Source organism: Strongylocentrotus purpuratus, unplaced genomic scaffold (genome assembly GCF_000002235.5).
Source record: "Strongylocentrotus purpuratus isolate Spur 01 unplaced genomic scaffold, Spur_5.0 spur5_scaffold_4, whole genome shotgun sequence".
In the NCBI taxonomy this organism is placed as follows: Eukaryota; Metazoa; Echinodermata; class Echinoidea; order Camarodonta; family Strongylocentrotidae; genus Strongylocentrotus; species Strongylocentrotus purpuratus.
In genome coordinates, this window is record NW_022145610.1 from 2,804,265 (window position 1) to 2,822,769 (window position 18,505).

The following is an 18,505-nucleotide window of genomic DNA, read 5'->3' on the forward strand; positions in this document are numbered from 1 at the left end:
GACAACAAAGAACTTTCTTCAGTGTGATGATCAGATGTCTTCATCTAGTCTGGTATCATCTAAGATAAATTGGTGCAGGGCAATAAGCATGCATACAGGATACACTAGCATTTAAACCTCTATGAATTAGTATACAATCTATAGCCTTCAAGTAGCTGTGTTCCTTAGGAAATTTCTAGAAAATTTGTATGAAGAAATGTCACATAAAGAAACATTGGATAGCGAGAAGGGCATACCAGTACCTGTACATGTGCATACTTGTACTACATGATAGTAAATGTGAGATGTCATATAATTTTTTTTTCTTTCTTTCTTTACCTCAACATCTTGACTTTAAGTATTCATAATATAATGAGGTAAAAATACTTAATAACAACAAAAGTGTGAGGGGTAAAAAGAATAAATTCAGGATCAGTTTTATTTCAACTTCATGGATGTAGGTCAGTAATTTGTCATCATATACCATGTATTTCTTTGTACATACATGTACATGTACCGCTAGACATTGTCTATTGCATCATATTATGAATGTCCCCATGTAGTAAACAGAACATATATTGTAGGCCTATTAATGAGCATACATCATATACATAAATACATGTATGAGTAAGCTTACTAAGCCCTATTCCCACAAAAAGTTAGATTGAAAACAAGATTAAAAATCAAACGCTTCTGCTTCTTTCATATATTGTACATAATACATTGAAAAAGTTGATTCATTATCTCACTTCAACCAACTGACCTTCATTGTGACACAAAAAATAAGTCACTTAGTGAGATTCAAATTTCATTCATTATCACAACTTTTTTATTAAATCACACATCTATGAGGCTGTTCACACCGCAATGAGATAGCGCGGTCTATCGTAGCACCCCCTATTTTCTAGCGCGCGCTAGACCGCGCTATCTCTCGTGGACCACCCCCAAGAGGTGCTCCAGTGGCACACCGTTTTGGCTCGCCATGGCTCGCTGTTGGGCGGACCGAAACGACATTGTACCTTCCAAACCGCGGAGATAGCGCGGTCTAGCACGCGCTATCTCTGCCGGTGTGAACAGCCTCATACATGTATCTTGATTCTTGATCACATTTGTGAGAACTACATGGAGTAGATCAGTCGATGTGTTCACATACTACATTGAAAAGTATCAGTTTGATTTGACTTATTTATACTTTTTTTCTTTCTTTTTCCTCTTTCATATGTTGTATCCTACATTGTAATTAATTTGTATATTTTAGTGTACATTTGTTTCATCCCTTGCACAAGTGCACCTTGAGCATTAATTTCCAGTGGATTTGGCACCTATTATTATTATCATCAAAATTCTTATGATCTTGTTTCAAATTTCACAATTTTTCATTCTCACTAATTGCTCTGTATGTGAACGGACCTATTGTATGATCAGTGAATGTGAACGACTCCTTGCATAATTGGCATACCATGGTGACCAAGATGCACCTCTCTGAGTAACCTCGTCTGGGCCCTAAGGTAACTGATATCATGACAGAGCTATTCAGAGAGTATAGATTGCCTCGTTATTCTGCCACCCCACCTCCATGCATCAGCGTGTCCACACACAAAACAATTTATCCCGGAACTCTATAATGAAACGTCGTATAAAGAATCATCGTATAAATTTCAGAGTGTCCACACACAAGAAACGTTGTATGAATAATCATCGAATAAATTCCAGGATGTCCACACACAGAAGAAAGTAATCCTGAAACTCTACAGCGAAATGTCGTATACATGTAGGTGCGCAGTTTGCTACGGCGATCATGAAATGGAAGCGGAAATGAGAGGTCTGGTCTCCTTTCGCTCGAGGTCACGTTAAGCCCCGCCCAGTTAGTTACACTACTTACACTAGTTACGTCCACACACAACACCTTCCGTGATTAGGCGTGATTAGGCGTGATTCTTTATTGAGTTCTAGTTCGAAACGATGCCCAAACCTGCGTTTTATTATACGATGTTTCATTATACGACGTATCGTTAGTGAGCGTCCACACACACAATTTCATCGTAAAACTATCGCGAAACTGTCTATCGCGAAATGGTATAGCTAATCACGCCTTATCACAGAAAATGTTGTGTGTGGACAGGGGGCATGTTGCATCAGGCGGGTGCAGAGTAAAAGGCCAATGCAAACTGGTGGAATTATCTCTTATGCGAGAGCTTGTTTGTGAGGATGATAAACATGTAGATAGCAAGCACACACTCTACTAACATGACACTCTACTACAGTTCTGAAAGCCTTGAGCAGAGCCTAACTCCGTACAATACGAAGTTCAGTCTAGAGCAGGTCCCTGATTCGTAATTAGCGAGTTTTTTTCTCCAAAACAACGCTCAAACACGCGTTTCGTTACGCAGCGTTCAAACTAAGAAAAATTAAATTAACTATTGTATATCTTTACAAGATTTGTATATCTATACAATGGATGTTGGTAGTTTGAACGCAGGATAAAGTGCAGTGAGCAAGCGCTACACAAGCTGTTCATATGTATATTTGACAGTCTAAGTCAAGGCCATTTGGTTTGGAACCCGTTTCCTTTGAGCCATTATTCAATCATTTGTATTTCCTTTGCACAATCACAAACAAAAATATTTCTGATTTTGGAAAGGAAAATTACTGACCTACAAGTAAAGAAATATATAATACATGTACTAGGGAGGACTAGGGTCGATTAGAAGAGGAAAAATAATCTCTACTGATAATCAAAACATATTTCAAGCGTACATTTTGATAAGTAATCACTTGACTAATCAGTAGTGTTGGTGATCCTTTTACAAATTGAACGATTCTCAATAGAAGAGATAAAAAATTAACCTCAGTGGTGGAGTAGTCTGCAGGCAAAAACCCTCGACAGTCATTATGTGTCACAGTGTCTGCGATTTGAGACTAGGCTGACATTACCTGCTATGGACAGTTTGAGAGACCGACAGTGTAGGCTTTACTCAAGGCATTAGGAATCAGACTAGGAGTGGAGATGGGAGGGGTTGACGGGTGCTTTACGCCCATGTCTGTAAAAGAGCCACAATAAATAAAAAGAGTCTCCCCTAGTCTAGTCAGTCTCCTCCCCCCCCCCCCCCCCTGGTCATTCTGTCAATAATTGTACTTTGTAGTAAAAATAATCACCAAAAATTCATGAAAAACAAAATACTCTCCAAGTATAAATTGTATAACCCTGTTAATATAAAATTAAGTTCTTGCTGTGAAACATGAAACGTACATTGTACTAGTTCATGTTTAAGGCATTGCGTAAAATCATTGAATGTTTTTATCACTGAAATAGCCTTTAAAAATATGTGCTAATATTAACTCATACAATGTATACTTTTACAAAACTAACACCCTTAAGGCTCTCTGCAGACAAAAGGTTTTTATGTACATGTTGTACATCTACCAAACACCAAAAATATTACGCTATTAAATAAGGAGCAACTTTTATTTTTAAAAAAGAGTTTCTGTACTTCAAATTCTCTACTTAAACTTTTATCTTTGTTTGAATAGTTTTCAAGTAAATAAATCTGATTGAGTTCTGCTAACTTTCCTCCACCACCGTTTCTGTGTCAACAGTCATAAACTTTTATTCATTTTGACAAAAATCAGAGTCAATTTGCCTTAAAATTTTGACAAAGATTTCCGAACGAAAAGAAGCGAGGCCTAAACAAGTGGGTTTATAGAATCACACCTGGGAAAATATGGAACGCTTTTGGCATTCAATTATACTAATCATCTTCATACATTTATGGGCATTAACCAATAATTACTGAATCGGAAGAGTGAGCCCAATTAAATACTCTGGGAGTCACGTTGTGAAATTAAATGGATTATTTTCTGATTTGTACAACAACAAGTAACAGACTCCATTTCATTCATAGCTTTCCAAACTTAAAAGTGTATTATATGTACTTTTAAAAAATTACATATTTGGAGTGGACAGTAGAAGCTCATTAAACGTGAACTGAAAAGTTCACTTTATAATTAATGATTGAGAAAAGAAAGCTGGATCGATCAAAATCGAATGCTGGATCAAAATGGAATTCTTTATGATTGACTTCATGAATTCTCTAACAGCCTATTGACTTCACAACATTAGTTATTTACTTTGTTAAACCTTGGATTAATAATGATGTTGACATACACTGTACATGTGTGTAACATAAAAAAGAGAGGAAACCTTCATGATATGTAATGTGACCCAGTCATCAGGGAAAAGGTTTGGTTTAGTGATTATTTCATCTGACTGCTAAGAATTAAAAAAAGCATGTGCATGCTTGTACATAAAAGGAACCAGGGGACCAACGGCATTAAGTCCCCTCTCTGACTAAGGGACTTGGTAATGAGGAGTAATCACAACTGATACAACACCGATGTTCTTTCCTTTTCAATTTTGCAAAGGTTGCCTCTCGTGAAAATTGATGTATGCAAAAGTTTCATATTGTGAAAGTTTCTGCTAAAAATAGGTGAAACAACCTAGCATCCCCACCACTAGAAAAAAAGACACTTGAGCGTTGAGAGTAGACCATGGAGGGTTTACTGAGGGGGGCTGGTCCGCGCCCTTGGATGAGGTCAGGGATTGGGGGTGAGTCTATGGTCAACCCTCAGAGGGACTCCAAGGAACCACCTGGTCACATTCCACTCACATGAGCTCAGCCAGGCAGGTAAAGCCTCACTGCCATATGACACCACCACTCATATAATGTCCTCAGACCAGGGCAATCCAACAAGAAATTTCATTCAAGAGCTGCATTTACACTGGAACAAAAACATTTCACATTCTGGTGATTCGCAGGTACCGGCAAATACGAGGAAAAATCCAAACTGAAAAATCCACCAAAATCTCACATTCAGGTGTTTCGCAGATACCAGCAAAGTGGCAAACACAAGGAAAAATTGAAATTGAAAAATCCATCTCTGGAATTTTTTGTTTAAACACTTGCCACAGTTTAACCGACTTTTACAGTGTAAATGCTAACTTCTGTTATGGATACCAATTTTGTGCTCATATGACTCTTCTCACTTCTGTGCTAACGCTTGCAGGGCACCGACGAGTGGCACATGCACACTGCTCACCCCAATATCGGTATGAGCAAACTTTTACAGTTTTTTATGGGTTCTTCCTGTAGTGTAAATGGCAGTCAAAATAACGTATGAGTTTTCAAAATGGCGTTTGGGATCCTGGGATGTGTAAATGGGCCTATTGATCCAAGTTAAGAAAATCATTCTATTTTCGTTTCATTATTGGCACAGGTGTATAGATGATGATGTTTGGGAAAGGATAGGAGACAGTGAGTGACTGGAGGGCAACATGATTGGAAACATGAGATTTCAATCATAACCCGTATCATAACATTCCCAGCAAGAATCCTCCCAGGTGGCAAAGGTCTGCTCAGGAAATGGGTGATACCACGTTAAAGGTACGTTCTCTCCCCTCTAGGCCTCTACCTTCAGTTATTGAACTTCTAAACTTGTCATTTTATAAATTCATGATATCAGAACCAGTCCAGAGACACCTTAGGCCTTTTCAAAAAATAAACATGTTTAGTGTCCCCACTTCATTTTTTTTTTTTTGAATTTTTTTTTAAAAAGAAAAAAAACATGAAAAACACTGCTAAAATGGATCTATTTTTTATTTTAATTTTTTTTTTAAAAAGGTCGGCGGCCATCTTGAAAAATAGCCAGACTGTCAGGTAAATTATACCGAGCGGCCATTTTGAGCGGCCATTTTGGAGAAGAAAAAAGGGCCTCCTTCCTATTTTTCAAAAAAGCAGGACATGGTTGTTGTTGTTGTTTTGTTTTGTTTTGTTTTGTTTTTTTTTTTTGGGGGGGGGGGCCGTAGGAGTCGGAGGACCAAGGCCAAACCATCCCATACCCAACATCATTTTGAAAATCGTTTAACAGTGTTATTTTAAATGGAAAGAAAACTGACTAAAAATGACTTTTTGTAGTGGAGGCGGAAAATGAGGGACACAGAAGAACGGAATCTTCAAAGTACACTGTATACAATGTACATGTACCTATTCTTAAAAATGCTTTAGCTTGTTACAAAATATCTACCTTTAGGGTCTATGATCACAGCTGAAAGACCTTCTCTATATAGTTAGTACTATTTCGACCAACTATCTGTCAGGTATGCAGTAAATACATATTATATACAGAAACTTTTGCAACTAACATCGTCATGAACGGCACAACGATAACGCCACAACAAGAGCAGATGTGTCCCTTAAACGTCTGCTCTCATCACAGCTCACAACAATAAACATTCCACAACCCTGAGACTCTCCCACTCTGCTAGCAATCTAAATAACAACCTAGACATGCCCACTCACTCTCTCTACATCAGTAAGGGTAGGCCTACATGTACATCTTTTCCGTGTACACATCTAACTATGGAAATGCTAAAGGCTACAGAGTAGACCAACACCCAACATCAAATCCATTTCATCAGCTATCTAGTGTTCACTGTTCACCAACTACCATATGCTTTTTATACCCTGTAAATATTGTTGGCATTACAATAAAGAACGAACGAATCCATACAGTAACAAACAGTATGTACATATGTTTGATCCTGACCAGGACCAAACATAATACATGTATGTAGCCTTAAACCTAATACGCAACACTTTATCATAACCAATCCTACATTTGTACTACGTCCTTCTGTGATGAAAGAAAAGCCTGGAGAAATATCAGTAAACCATAGACTGGCCTCAATCATTTTTGCTGTGCCCTTTTTGATAACTTTTCCTATTTCTTTAGGATACAACTATGTATATGAAAGCCAACAAGTAGAATTAAAATCTGTGCTTTGTATACCAGTAATATATTTAGTATCACAGTTCTAAAAAACAAGATACTTGTACAGATGTAGGCTTGCCTTCAATTTTGATGATGATGATGATGATGATGATGATGATTTACCACATAAATTATAAAGCACTATACATGTACATGAATTTCTATCAAATATTTTAAAAGAAATTAATTCCAAGGCGCAGGTTCCTCCAATGAAGTGATAGGTAAGTCTTGAAACATGATTTGAAATGTCCTAAACTGTCAATCTTACAAAGAGAAGAAGGGAGTGAGATTTTCAAGTACATTAAGCTTAGACTATTAAACTTCTAAAGCTAGTGCATAAAAATAGCACAAAAAAACACCACAATGAAATGGTTGACCTAAAAATCCACTTGATTTCATTCTCAATGCCATCCAAAGATATTGAAAAAAGTAAACAATATCAAGGTGAAGTCATTCACTAGGAATCCTAACCATTCTCTTTCACATTCACACAAAATCCTATCTGAGTTCACGGCCATCATTCTCAACCTACCCAGGACTCGTCACAATAACTGCCTTGTCTGAACCGGAGCCAGAAAGTCTACAAATCTTGATGATATTTAGAAATCCCCCCAGAGATTTTGAGTATTTACACGCACCCTGTAGACCATGAGTCATCTGGTATTATGGGGGAGGATCACTGCAGAGCTCAGGGCCATATTCTTAGAGTTCTTTTGAAATTCAACCACATCTTTTGATTGTGGAACATGGGAGGATATCCTAGTTCTACATTGTAGGGGAAATCAATAGTTGGTTTCACTGAAAAACATCCTCCTACTTGAAATACCATCTACACAGAAAAAAAGCTTTGGAGAGACTCCATCTCGATTTGAAAGAAGTGACATCTTAAACTCTCAAGAAAACTATGTTACAATGTATAGTGTAAGCCCTACTTGTAGATTCACACTTAACATGATGTAATCTTAGATATTCCATGACACATCAAAGGATTGACTATGTCTAGAGCCTGTTTCAAGAACAGGATTATCAGAGAGGCTGTTCACACCGCAATGAGATAGCGCGGTCTATCGTAGCACCCCGTTTTTTCTAGCGCGCGCTAGACCGTGCTATCTCTCGTGGACCACCCCCAAGAGGTGCTCCAGTGGCACTCCGTTTTGGCTTGCTGTGGCTCGCTGTTGGGCGGACCGAAACGACGTTGTACCTTCCAAACCGCAGAGATAGCGCGGTCTAGCGCGCGCTATCTCTGCCGGTGTGAACAGCCTCAGAGAAATACAACAACCAATGTAGGCCTACATGTACAATGTACAGGTGCATAAAGGAGCAATCATTTTCAACCTACATTGTATACATGTCCAGTATGTAGCCCAACATGTACACATATTTGTCTAGATTTGACCCATTGCATTGTCTGCGGGAACTGGGTGGTCCCTAAAGACTCCCTATATTCAAAGCCTAAGGGAATTAGAGAATACTAGTCAAAAAGTTAAGAAACAATTTACTCAGGCAGGAAGATTTCTAATAAATGTTTATGTTGTGACTCCCTCGCTTTTAAACATCAAGGGCCAGTACATGAAGGATGATTCAGGCAAAGGCCTACAAGTATTACACTGTAGCCTACACATGTATGTGTAGGTACCCCGGTATGTCATGCCGGTAGATACATGTACAACAAAATGCATTCCTTCTTGTCATCGACATGCATGCTTCATATACATGCAGCTCTCATTCTACACTGGGGAGAGTTGACCAATGAAAGTTACATCAGGCCAAGGATTTGTAAGTTACTTTCAAGCCTGAAACATTTATTAACCTCTCCACTTTTCACAAAATCGTAATATAAGAAGTCAACAAATGCATCAAATTTAAGCTCTTCTGAGCCACACAACCAAAAACAAAACTAAAAACAAAACAAAACAAAAAACAGATTCTTGCTGTTTAGATAATATGAACTTAAATCTAGAATTATTTAATTTACAGAGCCTTGGAGGAGACTATCATCAGTACAACTGAATTTTAACTGGAGAGTTTTTGTAAGTTCTCAAACAAGCCGTTGTGTGGATAAAGGATATTGTGTGAGAGGGGCATACAATCAGTGCATTCATTACAGTGAGCTCCCTATTGAAGAGAACCCTCATCAATCTCCCTAAAGCTCATCTCCTCTCCAGGTCCAGTCCTCACTGGCCCACGCTTGCAAATTGGCCTGTTAATTCAATTCTGATCTGCGGGAGGGGGAAGGGGATTGCAAGCAACATGTACAGTACTTTAACAAAAGATCCATCTAGCAGACTAAATGTAGTGTGCTTGCGACATTCAAGATTTAAGTAATTAAGATTCAAGATTCACTTATCAGTTCCATATCACTCTCCAGCAAACTAATATGCACATGTATATATAGGGATCGTTTGTTTTCAGTGATTGTTTGAGAATACCGGTAACTTTCTATATTGACTTCAGAGCATACATGTACATGTACCATGGAGTCATTTCATCTTCACTGCCAAATTAGACGGCTATGATGAAATGACTCTGTGACACATGTATGCTCTGAAGCCCATACAAATTCCTCATGCCAACAGGTATAACTTAAATATGGCTAGTGGAATCAGAGAACTTCAAACTCTGGTTTCTTTTTTGAGAAATACTGATAGATCTAATAATAAGCTTGTCCGGAGAAAGGGCATTCAGACTACATGCTCTGAAGCTTAGGAAGTTAGGCTATGAGTAAATGTACAAGAAGTACTTCAAGCAGAGATTGCTCAACCTAAGGGTATGGTGACAGGGAATTTCAATCTTCAATTTATTTCTGAGAAGAGCCTATCATACTTTTATATTGCAAGAGCTCAAAGTGAATCAATCACCAAAGAAACTAATTTCTGTATACTGGTAGCTAGAATTGGGGAAATAAAGGGTAACAATAAAGAAGCATCAACTATTTGTAGTCTTCTCAAAAAGTTGCTTTAATGTTTATTGAGAGGGTATATGGGTACTGTACCTGGCAGGAATTAATTCCTTGAAATGCTAGAGCGCCGTAATGGCAGCCGTGATAAAGCCAGGGTAATAATCGGGAGCGCCAGGAGTGTCAAGTCTGACAGACATGAGAGCTATACAAGAACCCACTATTATTTATATTTAAGATTAATAATAATCTTTTATATTATATTATTATTATTATATAAACGGTAAAACATGTACATGTATCTCTATGTAGAAGTAATATTTGAAGCATATATTTTTAATACAGTATAGCAATATGGAACCCCTGACATCAAGAGCAAAACATATTTTGTGATCAGGATGTCAGTGATTGGTACACAACTACATCCTTAAAGGTAAAGACCAGTATTGGAAATGCCCCAATTTCAAAAAATGAAATGGAAGCTCTTATTACCAATCATGTGAAAGAGTAGGCCTATGTTTTGACTAATACATGATGATAACAATTTTGCTGGGGAACTGCCTACTATTTGATATATTTGGTAAATTAGTTTATCTATTGGTGTGTGAGAGATAAACGCACGTGTGCATAGTCCCATATACATCTTTCTGTGTACAGTGCTTGTAACTTTACGAAGACTGGGCCAAATTTCTATCATTTTGATGATTCCAGAACCTTGCAGTACACACCAATACTTATATGCTAGATGATCAACCTTTTCCGATCGATTCCACAACGTTACTTTCACAATGCAATCGCATGACCATAACTGGCCTTTATCTTTAAGCTTGTTCAGCCTAATATAAACGCACCCCTGTTCTGCTTGAGCTCTTTTAAGCTCCGGGAGAAAAGAATAAAAGAAAAGAAAGAAGAGGAAATCCTTTATCCCCTCACCATACCTAGTCTTCCATTCATATACAAATTTAGTTTGGTGGTGAGTGGGTAGGGGATTGTGGTATATCGAACGAACAGTGTCAGTGTGAATCTATTTGTCTCTCAATTTGTTGGTCCAGCCCCTATTGACGGCAGGTCCTTTGTGTTGTAATTTCCCGTCATATACATGTACATTGTAATTGTACATGAATGTAGACCTACATGTACATTATGTATGAACCATTTTGGATACTGTCTCAAAGACCAATGTCAATGAATATGTGTTTTTTTAAAGAAAAAATCTCATATTGTTGAAAATTAGCAAAAGCAAGTGTAATATTTATTATATACCTGTAGCTTTAGAACACTTGAAGTAAAACATTTTGTACACAGAGTAGGTTACATAAGAGTAGAATTTGATGTTCAACTTGCAACAAAATGTGGGCTTACTTGGGTTGGTGCTGTTTTTAAAACGTGTAGCTCATTCCCCCCCCCCCCCCCCCCAATATATTGTACCAATTTCAAAATCAAGACATCACTTCAATTTTGTCAAACTAAGTGGATTACAAAATTTAAAACTCAATTTAAATTTATGAATTCTAAATCATTCATGCCCTTCTCTGGAATCTATCTGCTCACGAACCTCAGCCAGTATCTACCAGTACATTGTACATGTAAAACACCAACTTTATGAACAATGAAAAAAAATACATCTTTGGCAAAAGGGTGCTCCTCTTTCCAAACTACAGGAATCAATTGTGGGAAAATAGAGAATGGATGGTAAATAATCAGATTATTTATGATAACTTATGTTTCCTCACCCAACACGCACACCCTACAGACGAGACCGTTTGTAGTAAAGTTTGACATTTCCTCTAGATAGCCCACCTGTTTATACATACACAATACCCCTTTCACATTGTCAGGGAAACTAATAATTTCATGAAAAATATATTCCTGAAAAAACTAATCCCTGAGAGGTTTTTCGACTCAAGATATATACATGTATGTACATTATAAGTGGCTCCAAATGCCGCTAAAAATGCATATGAAAATGGGAATTTACTGTGCGGTGTATGGAATGACAGTTGAACATTGTAAATAAAATATTGTGTGAATAGGTAAATTTAAGCAGAATATGTATGGAATTGATGAAATTTACAATTTTCTATGATCACTTGAACAACATGCAGGTCATGCCATGATAAAGGGTTCTTTGATAAGAAAGAGACTCTGAAATGTCGGAATTAGTCACAGGTCTTGATTTTTTACAACACCTGTATGAAACAAGTCTATTCTGTACATGTAATAAGAAATTGAAAATTTATGAAATTTTCTGTACACAGCAAATTGGAGAGGAGCTCGCAAGATAAGTCAGTGTTGCCAATTTATGTTTCACTGATAACAACTTGAACAATTCATAACTTTCCTATTTTTAATTGGATATTGCCCAAACTTCCGCTTATTTGTTTCTCTCATACATTGTATTCTGCTTTTATTAAAACCAAGATAATTTCAGGGTGGACTTCCTCTTTCTAATGGCAATACCAACTATATCACAGATGTTAGTTTTATTCCATTTAATATTTTAACAAATTACTACAGCTTGGGTCAGCCCAATGATTACACGTGTATTAATTCCATCATTATTCCATGACAGCTGGTTCTAAAGTCTTAAAGAAAAAACATACATACTGTAGGACACAATATTTTGAAGCATCCCAATAACCTGGAATTTTCATTAGGCTTGTAATCATAAATTCAATTATTTTTAGCTCATGTGAAATGGCCCCCAGAGTCTGGTTTGGTCGATCCAACTTGTTTAGTCTGGTTAGCCGAGTTTCCGTTAGGTGGGCAATAATAGCGGTAATATCCATGTCTGTCTGAAGACCCCACTTCCTTTCATACTGGCCTGGTTTAACTATTCAAGCCTTTGTACTTTCCTCTCATAACCTCTCCTCTGACAGAAATGTCAATTTAGTAGCTGAAAATGGTTCACAACTCTCTATTCTGTTATGTCTTATCCCCCCCCCCCCCCCCCCCCCCACTACGAAAGGGAAATCATCTAGCGTACCCTCATCAAAGCTACTTCTGTTTGGGTTTTAATTTCCTCTGCAGCTCTAAACTTTTAATTTGTTATGTATACATGTAGTGCATTGTATCTTTTGAATTAGAATATTAAGTTTAAAATCTGGCAAGTACATGTATAAGTAATATGTACAAATTTCGGGGAACATTAATTCTATCTCTATCTCTTTGTACACCATCTTCACTAAATAATCCATTAAGTTGGTGTGTATTTTGTACATGGATAATAATGGGTATAATATGGAACATTAGCATTATACAAATGCAAGCCGCTGAAATCAAACTGGCAAATTATAACCTAATACAGTTTTCATTATTTTAAGTATACTTTGTACAATTTACACGTATCATTTGACATAATTCTCAGACATATTAACACTTTTTTAAATGCTATCAAGGCTTTCTTTAAGTTACTTACTTACTAAATGTACTAACAACAAAGAAGGCTGGATAAAATGTTAGCTGTAGACTACCTTAAAGCCAATCAGGTCATTGAGAAAGATGTCAATGAATGGAGCCCAAATCACCACAAAGGTGATAACTAATTCCAATTACAAAACTAATTGTGTGGTTACTGACTGTTTAATGGGATAGAATTCAGGAATTAGGTTAACAGTTGGTGATTGAAATTGAAGGCTTTGCCGAACATGGTTGAAGCTGAACTTCCTGCGCTTATTGTTTTTACGTAATTCTAATCTTTATCTTGTCTAGCCTATATGTTTGAGATTGAGACAAAAACATTGTCCAAACAGTTTCCTGTGCCTACTGTGCATGAGTCATTAGGGGACTTGTCAAAACAATAAATTTACATATTGAAATATAATTGTCTATGATCTGGTGTTCTTGAATACTGTGTTTACAGTACACCTGTATCATCATATGAGAGGCAGAAAGAGCGTATGTACATGTAGATGCCTGAACAAGGATGTCTAGGGCCCATCTTATAAAGAGTTGATATCAATCGCAACTTATTTGAGATTGATATCAATTGTAACTACATGTTTGTACATTGTAAGAGATAGGAGACTGCAAACTTGCGATTGATTGGAGGACTTACAATTGATTATCTTCATAAGACGGGCCACAGGTCTGGCGGAAATAACCTGTTCAGATTGGACAGCCTTGAAACCCAATAGCAACAACAACAATTTCATGTCCATTCTGAGAAAAGTGCACCCACAATTTCAAATGATCATTCTCTCACTTCATCTACACAACACATTTCGGTCAGCCGCACATCGTCCACATTTTTAGCGGTAGGCCTACAGTACTACTACTACTTCTGCGATCAAAACTAAGATAGATATTTCACACACCCAAAAACAAAACTTTCTCCTGGCATGGGCAAAGGATCTAGGCTGCTAATATTTTGGGACACATCAAGTTAAGAAATCTATAATCTAAAGAAAGGTATGCTTACATGTACGTCGTAGTTACTTATGTCTACATGTTAAAATGAGTGAAAAAGTGCACTTCATAAATTATGTATCACTTTATATCAGGCTTTATGAATTTATACATTTTCTACTTTGAAAGTTTTTTCTGATCTTAGCGTTATTTCATTTAGAAGTACCGGTATACTGTAAATACCATACAACAAAATCAAATTTAACATTTTAATGCCCCTTCTTTTCATCTGTTCTCCCTCTCTCTCTCTCTCTCTCTCTCTCTCTCTCTATACCTCATTCTCTTTCTGTTGTGTCACTTCTCAAAAACATATTGATTCTCATAGCTTAGTTTCACATGTACAATATGTAGGTGGTTATGTACTATTGTAGTCATCAGTTTACATCAACATGCTTACTTCTGCTACATCCCACATTGTAAACCCCCCTTTTCTTTCTTTGTTCTTCATTATTTTATTTTATTTTATTTTATTTTTTTGAAGAGAGAAAATACAGGTACATACCTAAATGTATGGTGAGATTGACTGAGTTTGGATACTGAATATCTTCATACATCGTTTCACTCTGCCATCTCGTCATCCTTTCTTCACTGTGAAAATCCGTAAGGTATCGAGCGGGATGCGAGCCGCTCTGGCAGTTATAGCACTGCCCACGGCCCCGGGCTCCCCCCTGCACGCCTGTCTGCCTACAGTACCGGGTGTCGCGGTATTCTCCGCAGGTATTCGTCGCCTCTACGCTCAAGTTGAAAGCTGCATTTTCGAACTCGGGAACGCATCTTTGAGGTCTGGATAGATCGTCATAGCAAGGTATAGAATTCTGGTTGGCACGACAGAGTGCCACCATACCAAGAACTAGGAGAAACTTCATGATGACTCTGTAAAGTTCCAAGGAACTTCCACTATCAGCACATTAATCCACCTGCCACAGGAACCAATCGCATAAGCTACCCTTGTATATTCGGGCGAGACTGGTGCGAGTACCCCTATTCAATTCTGTGTCGAGCCGAACCACCAATGCAACTCTACAGCGTTCGCGTTACGTTAGCTAGCATGCAGCGAGCGAGTTGTGATCGCTTGTAGCTAGGTCGCTGCTAAATAAAGTTTTCTAACTTTTTGTACGCACGCCATATAGCGCAGAAAAAGTGCGTGCAGGTGTACTTTAGTCCCATACCAATTTCAAAGCTGACAAATCAAAGTAGTGTTAATCGCCAAACGTTAGGGTACTATTACGTGTTTATAAACTCCATTTATCATTTCATTTCTGATAAAATTATTTTTCGAATTGCACATTTACATAGGTATCGTCTTCCTGAATCCATATGTTACACTAATTTGGTTTAAAATGTCCCTTTCAAATTTATAATGGAAATAAAAAAGCGGTCTGTTTGCCCGTTTTCATAAAAATATAATTAAAGGCAGTTTACAATCTCATCATGATTTTTTTATTTGAGGAGAAAATGTCATAAGCGTCGTAAATGTTACTAGAAACAGATTTAAAAGATGATCTATACTGCATTGCTTGACGCAGAGGCGGCGGAGCGTCTTTCAAAGTGGGGGTACAAATACAAAAGGGGCACTTACCTCAAAGCGAAACTTGTAAACAGTGGTATATATACCCCTACATTGTAATTACATTGTCAGGGTTGATTTTTGTTTCACTCTTTACATGGTTCAAGATACTGCTGAAGCATCATGCTTTGCGGTCTGAATATTCATCTGCGAGCGAGCAACAATTTTAAGATTTGTGAGGTCGCAGTACGAAAAATTACATCTTTTAAAAAGGAAAATAACAATCCTGATGGGAGTATGAGCACAATCTAATCATGAAAGAATGAAAAGACCTTTCATAAGAAACAACATTATATGAACTTGTGAAATTAAATACAAAGTTGCTCTTAGTCGATTTAAATTGAGTACATTTTATGGTAAAAGGAAAAGGGGACATTTATCCAAAGGGAAAGGGACACTTATTAGAAAAGAAAAGAAGCAGGTTTCAAAATAAAAAGGGGAATTGTCTGAGGTGAAAATAAGGCACTTCCCTAACCTAATAAGAGGCACTCACCAGATATGAAAAGGGGCACTTATCAAAAGAAAGAAAAGGGTCACTTATTAAAAGAAAGAAAAGGGGCATTTATCAAAAGAAAGAAAAGGGGCAATTATCAGAAAGAAAATGGCACTTATTAGAAAAAATAAGGGAGTACTTTTCAAAATAAAAAGGGCACTTATCATATATAAAAATGGGCCCTCATTTCAAAGTTAAAGAGAGCACCTCGCAAATTTAAATAACCGAAGAAGAAAAGGTGCACTTATAAAAATGAAAAGGGGGTAGTACAAAAAAAAGGCACTTGCAAAATATAAGGGACAACTCTCAGATTTGAAAGAGGCAATTGACGTGAAGGGGCACTTATCAGAGATGATAAGGGGCACTTCTTGTATCTGAAAAGGGGCACTCACCTGGGATGAATAGTGGCACTTGTGAGAACGGAAGGGGCACTCATTAAAAAGGAAAATGGGCACGTGTCAAAGGAAAGATGTTCCTATCAGATTTTAATAGAGGCATTTCATCAGAAATGGGAAGGGGTGCATTTATGTAAAAGGGAAGGGGCTCTTTTTTTTTTTTTATAGTCATTTATCAGGAGGAAAAGGGCACTTATTAAAAAGAAAAAAGGAGGCACTTTTCAGAGGTCACAAGGGCACTGATCAGAAATGAAAAGAGGAACGTATTACAAAGGCACCTCTCAGAATTGAATGTGGGCAATAATATCATTGGTGAAGGGGGCATTCAAATGTTGGAAGGGGCATTTAAAAGAATGTGGAATGGGCACCTATTACAAATAAAATGGGGCACTTATCTGCAGTAAGAGGATAACTTTAGGGGTACTTGAACACCCCCCCCCCTCCCCTCCCCACACCCCCACACATCCGGGGTGGCTTGACGCTAGCAGTGGACCAAGTTCCTTCGTCAGTGCAACCTGTATTTACATAGTGAGATATAAGGAAATACGGAGCACTAATTTTTTTTTCCCCAATTCGTGAGAATTTTTTAGCGGCGAGTGGGGAGGGGCGGGGGGGGGGGGGGGAGAGGGTGTAAGCATCATTATTTTTTTTTGGGGGGGGGGGCTCAACGAGGGGGAAGGAGCCCCCCCCCCCCCCCCCGCCTGGATCCGCGCCTTGGAATGTTAGGTGTCCGGACATAGATTCAGCTCAAAAAAGAATTTATGCCTCGTATGACTCTTATATCGGAGACTGAATTTCCACTGCTCACTATACGATCTGACTACAATCCGATTTTGGAAGAATTGCAATTATAGCATTTTATTCGAAAAGAAAAAAACAACGAACAATTAGTGCTTGCAGCTTCCTTAGAAGAGGTAAAGCCAAGTCGGCTCAGAATCGTTGTGACATCATAAATCGCACTAGTAATGCGATTGTATACGTTAGTAGAATTGCCTATATTGAAACCGAATTTAAAGTACCCCCTCTGTTGTTGAGGTGATCGCGACGCATATACCGTAATAATAGGCAGTAAGATGAGAGGTAATATAAAGTTTTGGGAAATTTGGGAAATTGGGTGGATACTGATTCTTTACAATTTTGATATATTTGGATGTGGATGTATTATAAGCACAAGAAAATTTAGCCCCTAAAACGCTTCTGCTTTCGAGAAAAATTGACTTCTTCTTCTTCTTTTTCTTCTTTTTCTTCTTCTTCTTCTTCTTCTTCTTCTTCTTCTTCTTCTTGATCTTCTTCTTCTTCTTCTTCTTCTTCTTCTTCTTCTTCTTCTTCTTCTTCTTCTTCTTGATCTTCTTCTTCTTCTTCTTCTTCTTCTTCTTTTTCTTCTTCTTCTTCTTCTTCTTCTTCTTCTTCTTCTTCTTCTTCTTCTTCTTCTTCTTCTTCTTCTTCTTCTTCTTCTTCTTCTTCTTCTTCTTCTTCTTCTTCTTCTTCTTCTTCTTCTTCTTCTTCTTCTTCTTCTTCTTCTTCTTCTTCTTCTTCTTCTTCTTCTTCTTCTTCTTCTTTCTTCTTCTTCTTCTTCTTCTTCTTCTTTCTTCTTCTTCTTCTTCTTCTTCGCCTTCTTCTTCTTCTTCTTCTTCTTCGCCTTCTTCTTCGCCTTTTCGGGCCGTGGCCTAGTTGCCACCAAATTTTCTTTCTGGACACGCCCATTATTCACAAGTCTAAGTCAAGGACGTACGGTATTATTATTCTTTTTATTTAATTGTTGAGGATTGAACCAGCTCAAAAAAAAATATCACAATATATTTTATGTATTGAAATCTTTAAAAAAGGATAAATTTTTTCCAAAATTCAAATTTTTAGCCCATTTTAAACATTTAAAGATGGTGATAAAAACTTTACTCCTAAAAATAATATCTAGAAACCATAACAAGGCAATCGTACGA

At 37.5% G+C, this 18,505-nt stretch overlaps 1 protein-coding gene across 2 annotated transcripts in view; it reads right to left on the reverse strand.

The window, feature by feature from the left end:
- LOC587252 (laminin subunit gamma-1) overlaps nt 1-15,177 on the reverse strand; it is a 90,173-nt gene extending 74,996 nt beyond the window's left edge. The window contains exon 1 of one of the 2 annotated variants that reach the window (XM_030997903.1): nt 14,613-15,176. In XM_030997903.1, coding sequence (XP_030853763.1) covers nt 14,613-14,976 — 364 coding nt within the window. In that variant the 5' untranslated portion in view covers nt 14,977-15,176. Of the gene's footprint in view, nt 1-14,612 lie in introns of both variants that reach the window. The other variant, XM_030997904.1, reaches the window with a different exon arrangement.
- Between the last annotated feature and the right edge of the window lie 3,328 nt (nt 15,178-18,505).